This window comes from Malania oleifera, chromosome 9, assembly GCF_029873635.1.
Source record: "Malania oleifera isolate guangnan ecotype guangnan chromosome 9, ASM2987363v1, whole genome shotgun sequence".
NCBI lineage: Eukaryota > Viridiplantae > Streptophyta > Magnoliopsida > Santalales > Ximeniaceae > Malania > Malania oleifera.
In genome coordinates this window covers 77,118,979-77,137,081 of record NC_080425.1, presented here as the reverse complement: position 1 = coordinate 77,137,081, position 18,103 = coordinate 77,118,979, and the positions used below count along the sequence as shown (strand labels likewise).

General features: G+C 33.3%; 1 protein-coding gene across 1 annotated transcript; it reads left to right on the top strand.

Annotated features, from left to right (window-relative positions):
- Nucleotides 1–2,833: 2,833 nt before the first annotated feature.
- On the top strand, nucleotides 2,834–16,371 carry LOC131164541 (replication factor C subunit 2). Its single transcript, XM_058121811.1, has 7 exons — nucleotides 2,834–3,173; nucleotides 4,378–4,484; nucleotides 4,579–4,680; nucleotides 4,938–5,133; nucleotides 15,561–15,689; nucleotides 15,778–15,972; nucleotides 16,062–16,371. Exons 1-7 carry the CDS (start codon nucleotides 3,018–3,020, stop codon nucleotides 16,170–16,172), a joined length of 996 nt encoding a protein of 331 aa, XP_057977794.1. The 5' UTR covers nucleotides 2,834–3,017; the 3' UTR covers nucleotides 16,173–16,371.
- The last annotated feature ends 1,732 nt before the right edge of the window (nucleotides 16,372–18,103 follow it).

Genomic DNA, 18,103 nt, shown 5'->3' with positions numbered 1-18,103 from the left:
GGCAGTCAGACTATATATAGATACTTGACATATGCCTGCACGAATAGGGCATTGTTGGAGATATCAGTGCACAACCCATGCCACGGGGTAAATAGGCAATACATGTATGACAAGCTGGTAGTTGTTCTAATATTCATATGCATGATTTAAATATTTAATGTGCTGATAAATGTTATACGATACAGTATTATAAGCAAGCGTTTCAAATGTATGAGTTTATATGAAAATGTGCATATATGCAGTCATACACTGTTGTAACACTTTCTTCCTTACTGAAAGGTGTCTCACCCTATTATACAACCTTTGTTTTTAGGTCCATCAGTATGTCGGTCCTAATAGCTAAAGGGACTGAGGAAATTATTTTTGGTTAGCTTACGTAAGCATTTGAATCTTGTATTAAATCTAGATGAAATTCCTTTTTGGAGGGTTGTAATAACAGGATTTATTCTATGTCTGGTTTTATGTAATTGTGGATGTATTAGTAAACTCTGGTATAAGACGAATAGAAATCTCAATAGATGTTTATGTTTTTCCGCGATATTTACATCGAAATTATGTATGATTTATACCCGTATGTCCCTGGTTATGGCGGGTTGTTCGTGTATGTTTATTAGATACAGGTAGTCCGTATGTTCGGTAGCCACCTGGGTCCGTGTAAAGGGTCGGGTTGTTACGGGAATCCTCAGGGGGTATGCCCAAGGCGGGGACATTGGCTGGTTTGGCCGAACCTCGATAACAAATCCGTGTGTCACTCTCTCTCTATCTCATTTATATTTCCGCACTTAAATTTCTGTATGTGTATGTTTGTTTATTCATAGTTACAATTATTTGCATGCATACATTTAAATTAAATGAGATATACTACACACATGCATGTCTGAACTCATAGTTTAATTATTTTACATATATGCGTGTACATTGAATGAGATATGATTTATGGTGAATTGGTAAAATGTTTAAATTAGTCAAAAAAAATTTAAACCCCAATTCACCCTCCCTTTTGGGATCACATCAATTCCAACAATGAGTATCAGAGTCAAGTTGCAAAAAACTTAACCACTTATGCTAAAGATCGCAACGACTCAACTTTTTGGGGTATCCCAGTTTTGAGGGTCAACACTTTGCAAATCTTCCATTGTTTTCATTATATATATTTTACTATTTGTTTATTGAAGATGTTGTTGTAAAATCTATTGATTGAAGGTTTTGGAAAGTGTCTTGCATGGGAAATCATATCCCATTGAAAAATGTGTTTTTAAAATTCAATGTTTCCCAAACCTGAAAATGATTTGAAAACGCATGACATAGTTTTAATGCACATCATTCGAGTCTCATGCATATATACTGCCTTAGCTACTAATGTTCTTTAAAAGTTCATGTCTTGTAGCAATTATAAGGAATATTTGGGAACCTTAAGAATTTTGGAAAACCAAGTGAGAGGGGAACACCACTCCGAGCTTCAACGACTAAGAATGAGTAAATTGAAAATGTATATCTCTTCTCCTTCTACTTGATTATGTATTTTATGCCATGATTCTTGTAACATTGTGTTGAATCTTTGATTGAATCATGTGTTATATCATGTTGTCTTATGAGTTGCATTAAAAAAAAATTTCATCAATACTTATAAGATGTTAGGATTAAGTTTTATAAGGGGTCTTAAGGCCTTTTGCATGACTGATGTAGTGATGTGAATTACATGCTATTAGATATTATAGATTATCGCATGCTTGAACTAAATTATAAATTAATTGTGTGAATCTATCAGGTTTTAGGTATATGGAAAAATGAGAAAATGTTCAATTTACATACGACATGCTGTCGAAATTTAGGTAGAACTTTTCTCAAGAATAAAACCATGTATTGAGATAACAATCAAATGCACGCTACGATTTTTATTTGGAAAGACGAGTGAATTATAGAAGATTATTAATTTTTCATTTTTAGTAGAAGATGCATGCACAAAAACATATAGGGAAGACTGCATTGGTCATATGATAAAATGCCTTAATAGATAATTATTGTAGTTATGTTAAAAGGAGTGCTTATGCTGTCTAGTTTACTTAGTGGAATTAATTTTTGATTAGTATAAGCAACATAGTTCATTTCGTAGGATGCACAATAATTAAAAGCAAATAAATTAGTCATAACAAATTTGTTAATTTTTGTTATTGATACTCAGTTTTAAGCGCATAAGTTTTTTTTTTTTTTAGTTTTATGAAAAAATTATAGAAGATATTACATAAAATCATAAATTTTGAAATTTGAATTTAGTTATTTGTGTATTTGGAAGAAACTAAATACATAAATTACACAAATCAAAGTTTAAAATATAAATTATATATTACCATAAAGTAGGAGTTAGAAATCAAGAAAATAATAAAAAAATATTTTTAAACTTTTATATATAAATTGGAAAATTAGAAAATAATGTGGTATTTTTATGTAGTTATTTGAAAAATTAGAAATAAAAACTAAAATTATTTTTCACAAGCAAATGTTGTCAAAAAATTATTTATTATTATTCATTTATTTCATACAAATATTATAAATAATTATTTTTAATATTTTAAAAATAATTAAAATAAAAAATGTAAACTATTTTCCATAAATAATTAATTATAAATATTTTTTTCAAATAAATACTTGTTTAAAATATATATTTTTTAGAATTAAAATATTTATTATTTTTAAATAAATATTCATTTACATGTAAATCAAACCCTCATTATTGATGTTTATACTTAATTTAAGTATTTTTTTTAATAATAAATACTTATTTTTTAAGATGTTTAGGATGGGGTTAAATAGACCAATCAAAACGACGTCATTTCTACAGCACCTTAGGCCTTTATCCAGAAGGGGCAGTGGCCTTGCATCACATTTTCATTTTCCCTCCGGTTGCCCGGGAAAGGTTTAGAAAGGGTTTTTGTTTATACAAGGGGATCATTCAAGAGACTGGTGCGAGCCTGCTGAAGACGACGACAAACTAAAAAGAATCTACAACTGCCACAACAATGGCGTCTTCGTCATCGTCCGGCAGCAGCTACGACATGCCGTGGGTGGAGAAGTACAGGCCCAGCAAAGTCGCCGATATCGTCGGCAATGAGGACGCCGTCTCCAGACTTCAGGTCATTGCGCGTGACGGCAACATGCCCAACCTCATTTTAACTGTAAGGATATAATCGCCCCTCCCCTCCTCTCTCCTTGTTACTTGTCTGCCTCTTTCTTTTTCCTATGGGGCATTTTATCAGTTTATTTTTCTTCTTCACTTAACCCCATTAACCCCCATTGTTGGTGGAAAAAAGCTTTAAGCGATCTATGCATATGTTGAGAGTTTAATGTTTGTTTGTTTCGATGATTGCTTAAACAGGGTTTCTCGAAACGGATGTTTGTGCGCGCGCGCGTGTTTTTTCCCCTAGGGTTTTGAGTTTTTCTTCATTCCCCAACAAGAGCTGTAAGGCGGGAAAATTGCCAATTTCTGTGCAATTTTATTGCTAATGCTTCGAATTTGAGGGATAGTAGCGTGAAAACTGAGATATTGATTTTCTACAGGAAGTTTGTTTCTTCACATCAGGGGAAATTCAATGCATCTGAAATTTGAAGCGCAAAAATTGCTTGCTTTATGGATTAGATTAGATTGGCATTGAGACTAGGTTGAACTGCTCACTGTATTTATGTTATCTCAGAGTAATTTTATTTTCAGTTGCGGAGAAAGCTGACAAGCAAGGAAGGGAAATAAATTTCAATTTATCATTTTCCAAGAAAAATAGAATTTCAGCTCATCTAAGGCAGATAATTAGCTGTAGATTATTTTATGTTCCTTAAAAGAAATAGAAATTAGAAACAATGTGGGTGTTAAATTTCCTGATTCTTATGGGTAGCTTAATGGAGCTAGAAAAAGGATGTGTCTGTTGGTGAATCAATGGGGATTCTAAGACATCTTTAACATAGAGAAGTTCAGCTCATTCATGGCAGATAATTAGCTGTAGATTATTTTATTGTTCCTTAAAAGAAATAGAAATTAGAGACGATGTGGGTGTTAAATTTCCTGATTCTTATTGGCAACTGCATGGAGCTAGGAACCTTGAAAAATGATGTGCCTTTTGGTGAATCAATGGTGATTCTAAGACATCTTTAACATCTTAAGGATCACGCTTCATGATGGACCTGGCAGAACAAACTTGCTGTTTGACAATATGATGCAAACAGTTTTTTCTACCTCCACTCGGCCATTATAGTCATATGACAAATAGGTTATTCTACCTTCAATCGAGGCACTTATTCTATTAAAATTTACATGATACATTTCTCGAGTTATCTCACTATTACAAGTTACTACTATGCAGATTTTGAGCACTGTTTTGTTATTTCCAGGGCCCACCTGGAACTGGTAAAACTACAAGTATATTGGCACTAGCACATGAACTACTAGGACCAAATTTTAGGGAGGCAGTGTTGGAATTAAATGCATCAGATGAAAGGTAGGTTATACTGAATTTCATTCTGTTTTTAACTTTTCCAATCATGTGGGTGCTTCTTTTAACACACTATTATCGCTTAATCATTATTCTTCAGGGGAATTGATGTTGTGAGGAACAAAGTCAAGATGTTTGCCCAAAAGAAAGTAACATTGCCCCCTGGACGGCACAAAATAATAATCCTGGATGAAGCTGACAGGTAAATACCGGCATCTCATGATATGATGTACTGACCTGTAGCTTACTATAGTCTGTAGCTTGTTACTGAGAATTATTATGATAAATCATTCACGCTTGAATATCTTGCATTCCATCTAAACTAATGAACTGGGTCTGAGTTCATCAATATTATTTTTACTTGGTGACCAGTTTATTTTTTTATTTACTAGTTATTTTTATTTTTTTTGTTGGTGTGGTGGTGGTGGATGGTTCTGTGGCTACATTGAACAAAATCAGCATGACATCTGGTGCACAACAGGCATTGAGGCGCACAATGGAAATATATTCTAACTCCACTCGTTTTGGTCTTGCATGCAACACATCTTCTAAGATTATCGAACCTATTCAGAGCAGATGTGCCCTTGTTCGGTTTTCAAGATTATCTGAACAAGAGATCCTTGGCCGTCTCATGGTGGTGGTTGAAGCAGAAAAGGTGGTGGCAATTTTTATTTGTTGCATTTTTTTCAACAATCGATCATTGTTTTGTTGGGTTTTTTTTTTTTTTTAAATTTTTTTCCCCAACATTCATCATCAGCACAAGTTAGCAATTTACGTTGAAGCAAAATATTTCCAGCTATTTATCTGCCATGCATTGGTCATGATATATTAACGTATTTATTCAATTTTCCCCTTGAAATTTTGGTTTTGGTGACATAATTTTCTTCAGCTAGTATAGTTCCTTGAAGATGACATAATCAGGGCTAGCCTGAGTGTTAAAAATAAGTTTCTATCTTGTTTGTTAACGTACACTTCTTACATTAGAACCTTGAATCTCCCTCCTTCGTACCAAATTCACTTTAGCTACATTTGTTTTGCGGGAATCAATGTGCTGGAATGGGAATGAATCCAATGTTTAGGATTTACATGTTGAGATTCCTAATGGGCAGTCACTGAAATCAGATTTCTATTCTTATAATTTTATATTGAGGGACCCAAGGGGGTGTGGGAATGGCAATCTAGCCATCTAGATAGGAAATGGTTTTTCATGCCTCAAATGGCAATATTACCCTGTTATTACAATAATAAAAAAACATAAAAAATTCATTGTGATGGTTTCAATTTCTACTTAAATGATCCAAACACATAAATAGGAGACTAGATTGGGATTCCCAATCCAACTTATTCTTGTTTCGGGTTCCAAAAATTATCTGTTCTTCAAGTCTCTTGTCCTTATGCTAATTAAATATAATTTTATCTCCTCAATGTGATGGCTAAAGTTATTAATTTGTCTTTTTTAAAGATTCAAGTCATTGAAGCTTCTATATCACTCTCTCGTCGGCTATGAAATAATGCGGGGTTCAAGATATCCATCTCTCGCTGCCTCTATCCACACCTTCCTTCCATAGATGATGCATGTCATAGTTCATTACCTTTCACAATTTGTTAGAATTTGAGGTATAGTTGTGTCATCTAATTGTTGGTTTTGCTATAACTAAGATGTGGACTATAGTCCCTTAGAATGTGATAGTAACAATGACTTTTGAGATTAATTAGTATGAGGCTACTATTTCTGCATTGTATGCCTTTGCTCATTAAATAGAAAGAGGACTTGATGCTAAAGGTTTGAGCATTCAACTTTGATGATAATGATTCTTTGATTTTTTTTTTTTTTTTTCTGAAAATGCAATGTTCATCTAGGGGTCGTTAGCTTGCATTATAAAAAATTATGAGAAAAAAAACTAAAGACTAGAAACAAAAACTAAAGATTGGAAACTAGCAACCGGTTAATATTTTTAAAATAAAAAAAATAAAAACATGATTGAACAAATGCTCATTTTTGTCCTTGGATCAATTAGCAATTAAAAAATATGATCAAAATCATGAAAATTTAAAAATAATATACAACAACAACAACAACACGAACAATAACACCAAGCCTTAAGTCCCACTATGTGGGGTCGGCTACATGAATCCTTTTCTATCAATTCACCCGATCAAGAGCACTTTCCTCTAATAGATTAAGGGCTGTTAAATCCTTCCTGCCTCATTCCAAGTTATTTTAGGCCTACCCTTACCCCTTTTCATGCTAGAAATAATAACTCACTCCTCCTCACAAGTGCTCTACTAGGTCTGCGTTTCAAATGCCCAAACCATCTAAGCCACCCATCCCTTATCTTGTTTCAACCGGTGCTATGCCTAAATTATTGCATATATGATCATTTCTAACTTTTATCTTTTAATGTTAAACTACTCATCCACCTTAACATTCGCATCTTAACAACTTTTATTTTTTGTACATGTTGTTTCTTTGTTATCCAACGTTTTGAACCATAAAGCATAGCTAGCCTTATAGCCATCTTATAAAACTTTCTTTTAATTTTAAGGATATTTTACGATCACATAACACACCTAATGCACTCCTACATTTTACCCAACTTGTTTTAATTCTATGTACTTCACCTTCTTAAAAAATAATATGAATATAAAAAAATATTATAATAAAAATTATTATAGTTATTTTACTTAATTATTATATTTCAAGATTTAATTTAGAAGAACACTCTTATTATACGTTGCAATTGAAAAATAGTAAAAGTATTAAAATTTTTGTGATTTTTTGAAATTTATGAACATTTTTTTTAATTATATTTTAAATTCTCATGGTCATTATATTTAAAATCTAATTAAAAATTATGCATACAATGAATGATAATCCACAAAAGTTAATTATGGATGGGCTTAGGTTGTCAAAACTACTAAAAACCATAACTTTTGGTTTTTAAATTGGTAACTCAAAACAAACACGTTTCCATAACACGTTGCTTCACTGCACAGAAATGAAAATAGAACACAAGGGGCAAAAATGATACCAAATAGATGAGATGCTAAACTGACCATTAGGAATTATTTTCATGATACGAGATGCTGAGACTCATTTTGTGTCCTCAATAGAACTGGGATCATAAACTAGCATTTGCATTTTTTTTTAGTTTGTTTTTTATTTGTTCATTTTTATTTTTTTTTTGAATTTGTGAAAAAAAGTAAAAGGCAAAAAAAGAAAAACAAGGTCACAAGGGTTTTAAAATAATAAGGGGCACATGCCACAAGAAGTAGGGCCCAATGAGAGATGAGCATCTAATAATAAGGGTCAAGGACTTCCCGGGGGGGGGGGGTGTTGTAAAACAAATACACCACCAACAACAAAACCAAGCCTTAGTCCCACTAGGTGGGGTCGGCTATATGAATCCTTTTCTGCCAATTTTTTAAAAAAACTCCCTTTTGTATTTGAAGGTGGAACCAGCCCTTGCAATTCTGCTGTGAGTTTTCATGAAGCTCTAGCCATCTTTGAGGCAGAGAAGGCAGTAAAAATCAGATCTTCTACGATGACTTTTCTGAAGTTCTGTGTTTTAACGGTTTAAAAGCTTATTTCAAGGGCAGTCTTTGGTTGAACAGATGGGTGACCATATCTTTGGAATCAGCACAGCCTCAGACTGATGAACTGGTATTTCTCAGCAGGTATATAATGATTGCGTTACTGGAAATTTGAAATTTGCCGAAGGTGATTCGATTGACCTGGTCTCAAAGGTTTGGTTTGAAGGAGCTCAAGCATCAGGGGAATCATAATTCTCTGTAGTTGGCACTTCCTGAAACCGTTGGAGCTGGTGTTTTTTGGGTAGGTCCCTAACAATTGTATTACTGCAATTCTGTTGGAGCCTTGGAGGGTGATTCAATTGAGCTCATATGTAAGGTTTGGGTTTGTGGATTTCTTCTGGTATTGAGGCAGTACATGAGGTTCCTGTCAGCAATGTGTTGGAAAATCTTTAGAAGGCTCTGAATGGGAATGAGTGAAACCTGAATGTGCTCGGTACTGGTTTGAATATTGTAACTGAGGATACTGATGAAAGTTTACTCTCTTCAAGGTACAGGATAGCTTGCTCAATTCTCATTGACAAACTGTGGGAATGGAGGCCAATGTGGAGCTAAGCGGCTCAATTAATGGATAGAGATGATGCTCTCATTAAGGAGGGGAGGTGGGGAGGGGGGGGGGGACAAGAAAAGGGTGGGGACTGGGGAGAGGTTTTTTCTAGCCTTTCTGGGTCTTTGGAAAATAACTCCCTTTGGCATGAAAACTTTCACAGGAATCTTATTCCAGCGAATGGGATGCGTACTTCAGGAATATTTTTATTTGGTTCATGCTATAAGATTCTTAAGATTGCACAGAGGATGGTCATGTTAGTATTTGGTTCAACATGAAAATCCTAAAAAGCATTTCAAAAAAGATGACCTTTATACCCTTGACCTTTGTATAAACTATATATGAAGAATAATTACATTTTCAACACAAAAAACTACTAAGAATTTTGCCTGATAAATCCATATCCTAAAAGTTTCAACAATCATAACATAAAAAAAAAATTCAACACTTAATAATCCAATTTATCAAAATAATTAGGAGCAATATGGTCTTTAAATTTTAACCATAATAATAATAATAATAATACTTTCATTTTTATTAATAATTTATTATTTTAAATATAATAATAGTGTGCAATAATATATTTTTATAGGGGCATTGATGTCGCTAAAATAGAGGGCAGTTTGGTCCCAAAATTAGGATTCTCATCAAAATGGGGAGGGTGGGAATGGAATGCTCATGTTAGTCCTGTGAGTGTTAAGATGCCTAGTGCTGAAACAAATTTGAGAATGTTATGACATAGCATCACATTCCCGGGAATGTTAAAAGGTGTTGTGAACCAAACGCCTCCTTAAGGTTAAAGACTTTTGCATGAATGGTCATTCTTAATTAAGGTAGCACTTAATAGAGTTAATACAAACAATCGATTGGAGATTAGAAGACCTCATAAGGATTTGTTTCTTGATGTTTGTGCTATGCCACTGCTGAATCTCATGCTCATAAGTTCTTTTCGTTTCTATGTAGCTGGGGATTATGGAATAAGCTTTTTGGATTGTTTGTTGAGTGTTGGCTGTGCCGTAGTTCTTTAAAGTCATTTACTGATTGTGTTTAGAGTTTTTGGAGGCTAAGACGCAAGGATGGTGGTGTGCATTGCGCTGTTTTCACTGTTTTATGGATGGTTTGGCTTGAGAGACACGCTCGCATTTTTCATGATTGCATTTTGCCCACTTATTTGATTTGGACAGGCTCCTTTTTTTTCGGCATCGCTATGGGTTTACTCTGATGTTTTAGTGGTTTGGTTTCTTTGATCCTCAGCATGATTGGTTGGCTGGATTAGTTTGATATTTTGTATGTATTTTCATTTTTGCCTTTTGTTCTTGGTCTGGTTTTTAGGAGGATTTCTTATCCTTCTTGTAAATTTGCCCTTCTCTAAAAAAAGTTTATTTTTATTTTTAATTTTTTAAAATAAAAAATATATATATTTGAATTTGTTTATTTGTCAAGTTTGTTTCATCAATCTTATGCTCACTTTTAAACTAATTTTAGCTCAATTCTTTAGATAATCATAAGATTATAGATTTCGTTTATATACTGTGATGTGTGGATAATATTTGTTTGAATCTGCTCAAAGCAAGTTAAATTATTTCCTACGTGCTAATGTATTTCTAATTGACATTTCTACTTGAATCGAGTATATTTAATTTATGCCATTGGCAATTCTAGATAGATTAATTGAACTGTTCTTTGTATTTTGCTATTTCCTGCATGATGTTTTTCTCAATAGTGGGTTGTCACTGTTAAAGCTTGATATACATTGTTGGCCCACAGCCTAATAACTTAAGCTTTAAGGTAAGGTGATATTTTAACATGGTATCAGAGCTGGTTAGCAGGAGGTCTTGCGTTCTGATCTCCTCGCCCGCTTTTATTGTGTGGTGTTTAAAAAAAATTATTTATTCCCTGTAATGGTTGTTATTTGTTGTGTGTTTATCTCTTGACAAGCTGTTAGGCTGCACCCGCCCGGGGGGGGGGGGGGAGGGTTAAAACTTGATATCCATTTCTGGTCCACAACCTATTAGCTTAAGTTTTATAGGTGGGGAAGGGTGTGCATTTGCAACTTTTTTCTTGTTATATAGTAAAATTGTGGTAGTCCTATATATATTACTGAAGTAGAAGTGAGAATTTGGAAAGGTAATTTGGAATGCAACAACTATTTTCTTGTAATTCATTAGGGGATGACTAATAAAATTATAGTTTCATAAATATTAAAGCTTGAATTTCATTTTTAGAATGTCAGGATACACCCATATCCAGTAAATAGAAAATTTTATGAGATGTCTTTTAGGCCACTTTGATCATGGTTGGGAAGGTGAGGTAGGAAAGAGAATGCTTTTTAGAAAAATGAGGGGGTTAACTAAGCCTAAGCAAGCGATCATGAGAAAAAAATATAGAACAAGGAATTTTATGTTCATGAGCAGCAGAGGTACTAATTCCGCCTGTGATGCACTTAATGTCCTAATTTTTTTCACCCATAGTCGGTTCCAAGCCCAGTAAAGGAGGAGGGTTGCGTTAGGTAGTTGGCAACCAGTGTTAAATTTGTCAGATCACTTTTATATGGATCCTTACCAATTATTTGCTGGGGTGACCCTATGAGCTACGTGTTGCATTTGTACCACTCAGGTGTAGTGAAAAGTGGGTGAGCATGGGTTAGGGCGTCGCCCTGAAGCGACGAGCCATGTTGGCGCTAGGTCCGGTGTCAAATATGTAAGGGTTCCTGCATTATTTTGGACATGAGCAGGTAAAGAAGCTAGTTTAGGAAACTAGGATTAGATTAGCAACTTGGAATATAGGGACGCTTACCGGTAAAAGTATGGAAATTGTGGACACAATGATTAGAAAAAAAACTAGTATAATTTGCCTTCAAGAAACTAAGTGGGTGGGGGAGAAAGTTAGAGAAATTGATAAATCCGGATTTAAACTTTGGTATATTGGAAAAGAAAAACATAAGAATGGAGTAGCAATTATTGTAGAAAAAAACTTAAAAGATAGCAATGTTGATGTTAATAGAGTAGGGGATAGAATTATAAAAATCAAGATGGTATTAGACCAAGAGATAATAAATTATCATTAGTGCTTATACTCCTCAAGTAAGCTTAATAGAAAATCTTAAGAGACAATTTTGGGAAGATATGGATAATATTATACAAGGCATATTAGGGACTAAGAAAATATTCATAGGAGGAGATCTGAATAAACACGTTGGAAGGGATAATAAAGGTTATGAGAGGATACATAGAGGATATGGATATGGAGACAAAAATGAGCATGGGGAGATGATCTTAGACTTCTCTATGTCATATGATTTATTATAATGAATACTTGCTTTAAGAAGAGAGATTACTTAATAACTTTAAAAGTGGACAAAATAGAAGTCAAATATATATATATTTTAGCTAGGAGGGTAGATCGTTTATTATGTAAGGATTGTAAAATTATTCCAAGTGAAAGCCTAACCACACAACATAGAGTCTTAGTGTTAGATATATGTATTAAAAAATGGAAGAAAAATGATAAAATAAACCAGTGTAAGAGAACTAGGTGGTGGAACCTAGGGAGAACATATAATTAAATTTAAAGGTAAAATGATCAAAGATGGGGATTGGACTATAGAGGATGGGATAGATACAAATACTCTTTGGAGTATATTAACTAGCTCTATTAAAAAGATAGCTAAAGAGATTTTCGGTGAACCAAGGGGAAGATTCTCGAATAACAAAGAAAGTTGGTGATGGGATAAAGATGTCCAAAATGCCGTAAAGACAAAAAGAATTTGGTATAAAACGTGGCAAATATGTAGAAACATGGATAACTTTGAAAAGTATAAAGAGGTGAGAAAAGATGCAAAAAAATCGTTAGTGAAGTTAAACATAGATTATTTAATAGTTTGTATGATAGATTAAATAAAAAAGAAGGGGATAGAGATATATTTAAACTTGCTAAAGTTAGAGAAAAGAAGAGTAAAGACTTAGGAAATATAAAATGTATAAAAAGTGAGGATGATATTGTCTTGGTTACGGACGAAGACATAAAAGAAAGATGACGAAGTTATTTGAGTAAGTTGTTTAATGAAAACCAAGTAGAAGAATTAAACTTAGAATTGACAAATGAGGAAAAAACTAAAAATATGAGATTTATTCGCAAAATTAGAGTCAATGAAATTAAGTTTGTACTAAAAAAATGAAAAATGGAAAAACTATAGCATTGGATAACATCCCAATCGAAGTTTGGAAATGCTTAGGTGATAATGGAATTATATGGTTAACTAATTTATTTACTACAATTATAAAAATTAAGAAAATGATAGATGAATGGAGGAAAAACACTTTAATACCTATATACAAAAATAAAGGAGATATTCAAAATTGTAATAACTATCGTGAAATTAAACTTTTGAGTCATATGATGAAACTGTAGGAAAGTGTAGTTAAACAAAGATTAAGGCTAGAAACGAAGGTTTCAAAAAATCAATTTAGTTTTATGTGTGGGAGATCTACCACAGAAGTTGTATCTTTTTTAAGAAAATTAATGGAAAAGTTTAGGGTAAAGAAGAGAGACTTGCATATGGTATTTATTGACTTAGAGAAAGCATATGATAGGGCACCTAAGGAAGTTTTACGGTGGGTTTTAGAAGAAAAGGGTGTATGTAGTAGGTACACTGATGTCATTAAGGATATGTATGATGGAATAATGACTAGTGTAAGGACTATAGATTGAGAAACTAAAGAATTTTCAATCATCATAGGTGTACATCAAGGATCTGCTTTGAGCCCTTATCTTTTTGTGTTAGTGATGGACCAATTGACTAAGAGCATTCAAAATGAGGTTCCGTGATATATGTTGTTTGCAGATAATATTGTATTGATTGATGACACTAGGGGCGGATTAGAGGCTGAGTTAGAATTATGGAGAGAAGTTTTAGAATCTTGAGGCTTTAGGATAAGTAGAAATAAGACTGAATATATGAAATGTAATTTCAGTAATGATAGGAGGAGTATTGGCGACAAAGTTAAACTTGATGATGAAGAAAAAATAACACTTGTAGATTCCGAAACCTTGGATCTATTATGTAAGTTGAATGAGAAATTGAAGATGATGTAATGCATAGAGTTAAAACAGATTGGGTAAAATGAAGAAGTGTTCAAGTGTACTTTGTGATCGTAGAATTCTCTTAAAATTAAAAGGGAAGTTTAATTGGACGACTATAAGACCAGCTATGCTATATGGATCAGAATGTTGGACGACAAAGAAACAAAATATCCAAAAAGTAAAAGTGGCCAAGATGAGAATGCTTAGATGGATGAGTGGTATAACACTGAACGATAAATTAAGGAATGAACATATTCGTGGTAAGTTAGGTGTAACTCCTATAGAAAATAAGATAAGGGAGGGGCGACTTGGATGGTTTGGACACTTGCAACATAGGCCATATAGTGCACCAGTGAGGAAGTGTGAGTTAGTTATTGTGGGGGTAGTGGAAGGGGTAAGGGTAGACCCAAAATAACTTGGAATGAGATAGTAAGGATTTAATTGTCGTGAATTTGTCAAAAGAAATGGTCTGTGATATCATAAATTGGCGGAAAAGGATTCAAATAGCCGACCCCACCTAGTGGGACTCAAGACTTGGTTTTGTTGTTGTTGAAGCAGAGGTACTAAACTTGAGGGTAATTTGTCCTAAGTGTATCAGTTTTAGAGCATGAGGATACACCAAATTAAAGTTACAGTATATATGTTTGTTGAAGTTCTCTTCCCAGAAAATATTGCTCATGTATCATTAGTTAAAACATGTAGGTAGCAGGAGCTACCATTTTCTAATCTACTTTGTGATTATCGTCTGGGCTTGCTGAATCCATTGTGCAACGAAAGCATGGATATGAACAATATTTGCTGAGATGAAAGAACTTTAACAAACATATTAGCTGTACAAAATGCTTGTAAGATGTTGGAAGATATTTACATCATTCATTACGTGTCATGTGGTCCATGGTGGCAATTTGTTGTTCTGCCTGCTTTATAGTCATGTCTTGTGCATCTAGGTGGCCATCAACGCATCAAATCCTTTCAAAGATTGTTGGCTCTTAAATGGAAACCAATTGTTCTTTTAGGCATGTTAAGGTCTATGTTCTTTTGAACATGTCTTGGTCTGCTTTTGCATGGATCCTTCTATATTACATCTAAACTTGATATGGCTCCACTCCCTTTGTAAAAAAAAAAGGAATTATGTTTAGAATTTTAAAATTTTTAGATTTCAATTTTGACTGGAATTTTGAGGCTTCAGAATTTCAAAAGGTTTGAGTTCAATTTCATTTTTTAATTAAACGTGTGGAAATTATTACAAAGCATGGAATTTTTTTAAATGAAGCTCTAGAATATGTTGATAGATATAATGATGCTAGTTTTATAACTGTGATATTGTAAATAAAATGCATCAATGATAGTTATGTGGTGTATAATGTGCAATAACTGCAGTACAGTAACATATCAAACATATTTAATAACATAGGCAAAACGAATTCTATAAATAGGTTAAATGTTAATTATTATGCAAATACGGTTAAGTTAGGCATATAAAGTCGAATAATATGTTGTAGCTAATATCAAAATTCATTTTTGCATAAAAATTTAAGAGCCTGAAGCTATCATGCATGCCCTTTTTGTGATAGAAATTTCAATTTTGAATATCAAATTTCGATTTCTACAAATTTTTGTCCTTCAGTCAAAATTTTGACAAAATTTGAGATTTCAATAAATATCAATGGATTTGCGAAAATGTTGGTAGAACTGATTGAATGCTTCAAGTGTGGTGGAAAGTGAAAAACTTCTAAAAAAAAAATTTGACAACTTCCTTGACAATAAGGACATGGTTAGCAATTGCATCCCTAGTATCATGTATGATCATTTATAAATTAATGAATGTATGTATCATTGATCCATTTTTGTGACGAATAAAGGTCCCGTATGTCCCAGAAGGTCTTGAAGCCATCATTTTCACAGCAGATGGTGATATGAGGCAGGCATTAAATAACTTGCAAGCGACGTACAGTGGATTCCGATTTGTCAACCAAGAAAATGTTTTTAAGGTTATTGCTTGGAAATTCTCCCTGCATTTTGGTTTTAATGAGATACTTGGAGATGAGATTTCTTAGTTAATGTATGTTTGGTTTTCAGGTCTGTGACCAGCCTCATCCATTGCACGTGAAGAATATGGTGCGGAATGTGCTTGAGGGGAAATTTGATGATGCTTGTTCTGGTTTGAAGCAGCTCTATGATTTGGGATATTCCCCTACTGACATAATCACGACCCTTTTCCGAATTATCAAGAACTATGATATGGCTGAGTATCTGAAATTGGAATTCATGAAGGTCTGTGTTTTTCATGTCAGTTTTGTTTCATTTGATGGTGTGTCTTACCATCTTTATCAGAATTTCCAATCTGTGTGTTTGTGTTGCAGGAGACTGGATTTGCCCATATGAGAATCTGCGATGGAGTTGGGTCATTCCTTCAGCTATCTGGTCTCTTGGCTAAGCTTTCTGTAGTTCGAGAAACAGCCAAACCAGTGTAAATAATTTGGTAGTGCCTAAAATTACAAACCTCCCCCCTCCCCTAGAGACATGGTCACCTTAATTGTGAACATGAGAACTATTTCACCTTAGTTAATGTTATGTGAAGGAATCACATCACAAAAATTAATGTCATGCTTGGTTTGTGGGATGAAATGGGATAGGAATGGAATGAAAATTTGAATGATGAAGGTGGCAAAATTTAGTGATGAATTTGATTCAGTTTTGTTTCATTTATTTCCATTCTTACATACCAAATATGTAGTAAAGTGCTTGAAGAGGTTATTTCACTTTTTCATATATTTTTTTTTGAATCTTAGGTTCATGGGTGTGCCGCATAATGTGCTCATCATTATCATCTTTTATTTGGTAGCTTCCATTAATGTGCTTTTATCCTGTTTGGGAGCATGAATTTCAAATCTTAAATTTGGATTTAGATTTGTTTGTACAAATTTTAATATAATTTTATGTTAATTTTAATTTTAATTTAACATAAATTCAAATTTAATACCTTTCAAATATAGGGTGAGGGTAATGAGATTCTAGGGTGAGTGTAATGAGATTCACATGGACTACCCAAAGAATTCCCCTGATTTAGTTCCCCTCATTCACCTGCATGCCCCTATCCACAATCTATATTTCTCCAACCATTTTTATTTTTAATTAACTTTCTTGATTATTGATAGGTCCACAGCTTTGGCTAACTCAACTTCAGTATTGTTTGTTTTGGTTAATTGGTTTCATGATTTTGATTTATAAATGTATCTTAACCTAAGATATTTTTAGTACACGTTTTATGTTCAAGTATAGTGGTGGGCTCTCCTATTCAATCTCTAATATCCTCCTTGGCTTTCAAATGTAATAGTTTTAGTTTAACTTTGATGATGTATTATTCATTTTAGTTTATTAACATTCTTGGCTTTCAAATGTAATAGTTTTAGTTTAACTTAGATTTTAGTTTATTAACATTGGGAGTATCTTATAAAAATGACTTGATAGTTGAAGTTTAAATCATTTCTATATGCCAAAGAGTGAGATGATGACATTTGATATTACCATCTAGCAAATAGAGATGATTTATTCATATTATCTTCTCTATTGATCTCTCCTTATCTAAATCATTTTGTGTATACATCAAATTAGAAAATCATGCACACTTTGATATATTGAATTGAATTTTGTAACCGTAAAATCTAAAGACAATAGTGCAAGCCACGAGAAATGCGAATGTGGCATAGATCATATGAAAAACAAATGAATTTTATAGAATATGAATTTATTTTTTTAGATAAATTGAATTAAATTTTATATTGTTTTGTTTTGAAAAGAAAGTTTTGTTAGAGTTGTGTTGCAATTAACTTCGGTTTGTTGGGAATTAATAATAAATTCCCGAAATTTGTGAGAAACAAAAGAGAGAAAGAATACACACCAAAGAAAAATCAATCACACGCATAAGACAGTATTTACGTGATTCGATAATTTTACCTACGTTCACGGAGTTGCAGGAATTTCACTATTATCAGAAAGAAAAATACAGAGAGTGTGGTGGTACAATATTCTCTTTCTTTTGCTATCTCGCGAAATATGACCGCTTGATCTAATCACCCAAAAATAATTATTTTATATACTGCGCACAGGATTCCGAATGGGCTACAAAGGCCCAAGCCGCAATGCTCATATACTAAGTCTTAGGATAGAAATATCTCATTAAAGAAAAGTTGGGTCGTCGTCCAAATTGAAAGCAATGAGACTCCACAAATGCCCAAGACGGTCTCCTTGATTCATCTCTTGGCTCGCGGGATATTATACTTAAGAGGGTTTTGGTTTGTGGGGTTTAATGGAAGCCCATTTTTTTCAATATATATTTTTTTTATGAGTTTAGGAAATCTGGGGTGGTCAAGATCCTTCCGACCCATACTTCCTTACTAAAGTG

What these genes read in the sequence shown, in the direction of transcription:
- LOC131164541 (XM_058121811.1), top strand. Translation starts at nt 3,018, where the DNA reads ATGGCGTCTTCGTCATCGTCCGGCAGCAGCTACGACATGCCGTGGGTG. An exon ending in TGCCCAACCTCATTTTAACT is followed by an intron (nt 3,174 to 4,377) that starts GTAAGGATATAA and finishes TGTTATTTCCAG; the next exon opens with GGCCCACCTGGAACTGGTAA. An exon ending in TGGTGGTTGAAGCAGAAAAG is followed by an intron (nt 5,134 to 15,560) that starts GTGGTGGCAATT and finishes TGACGAATAAAG; the next exon opens with GTCCCGTATGTCCCAGAAGG.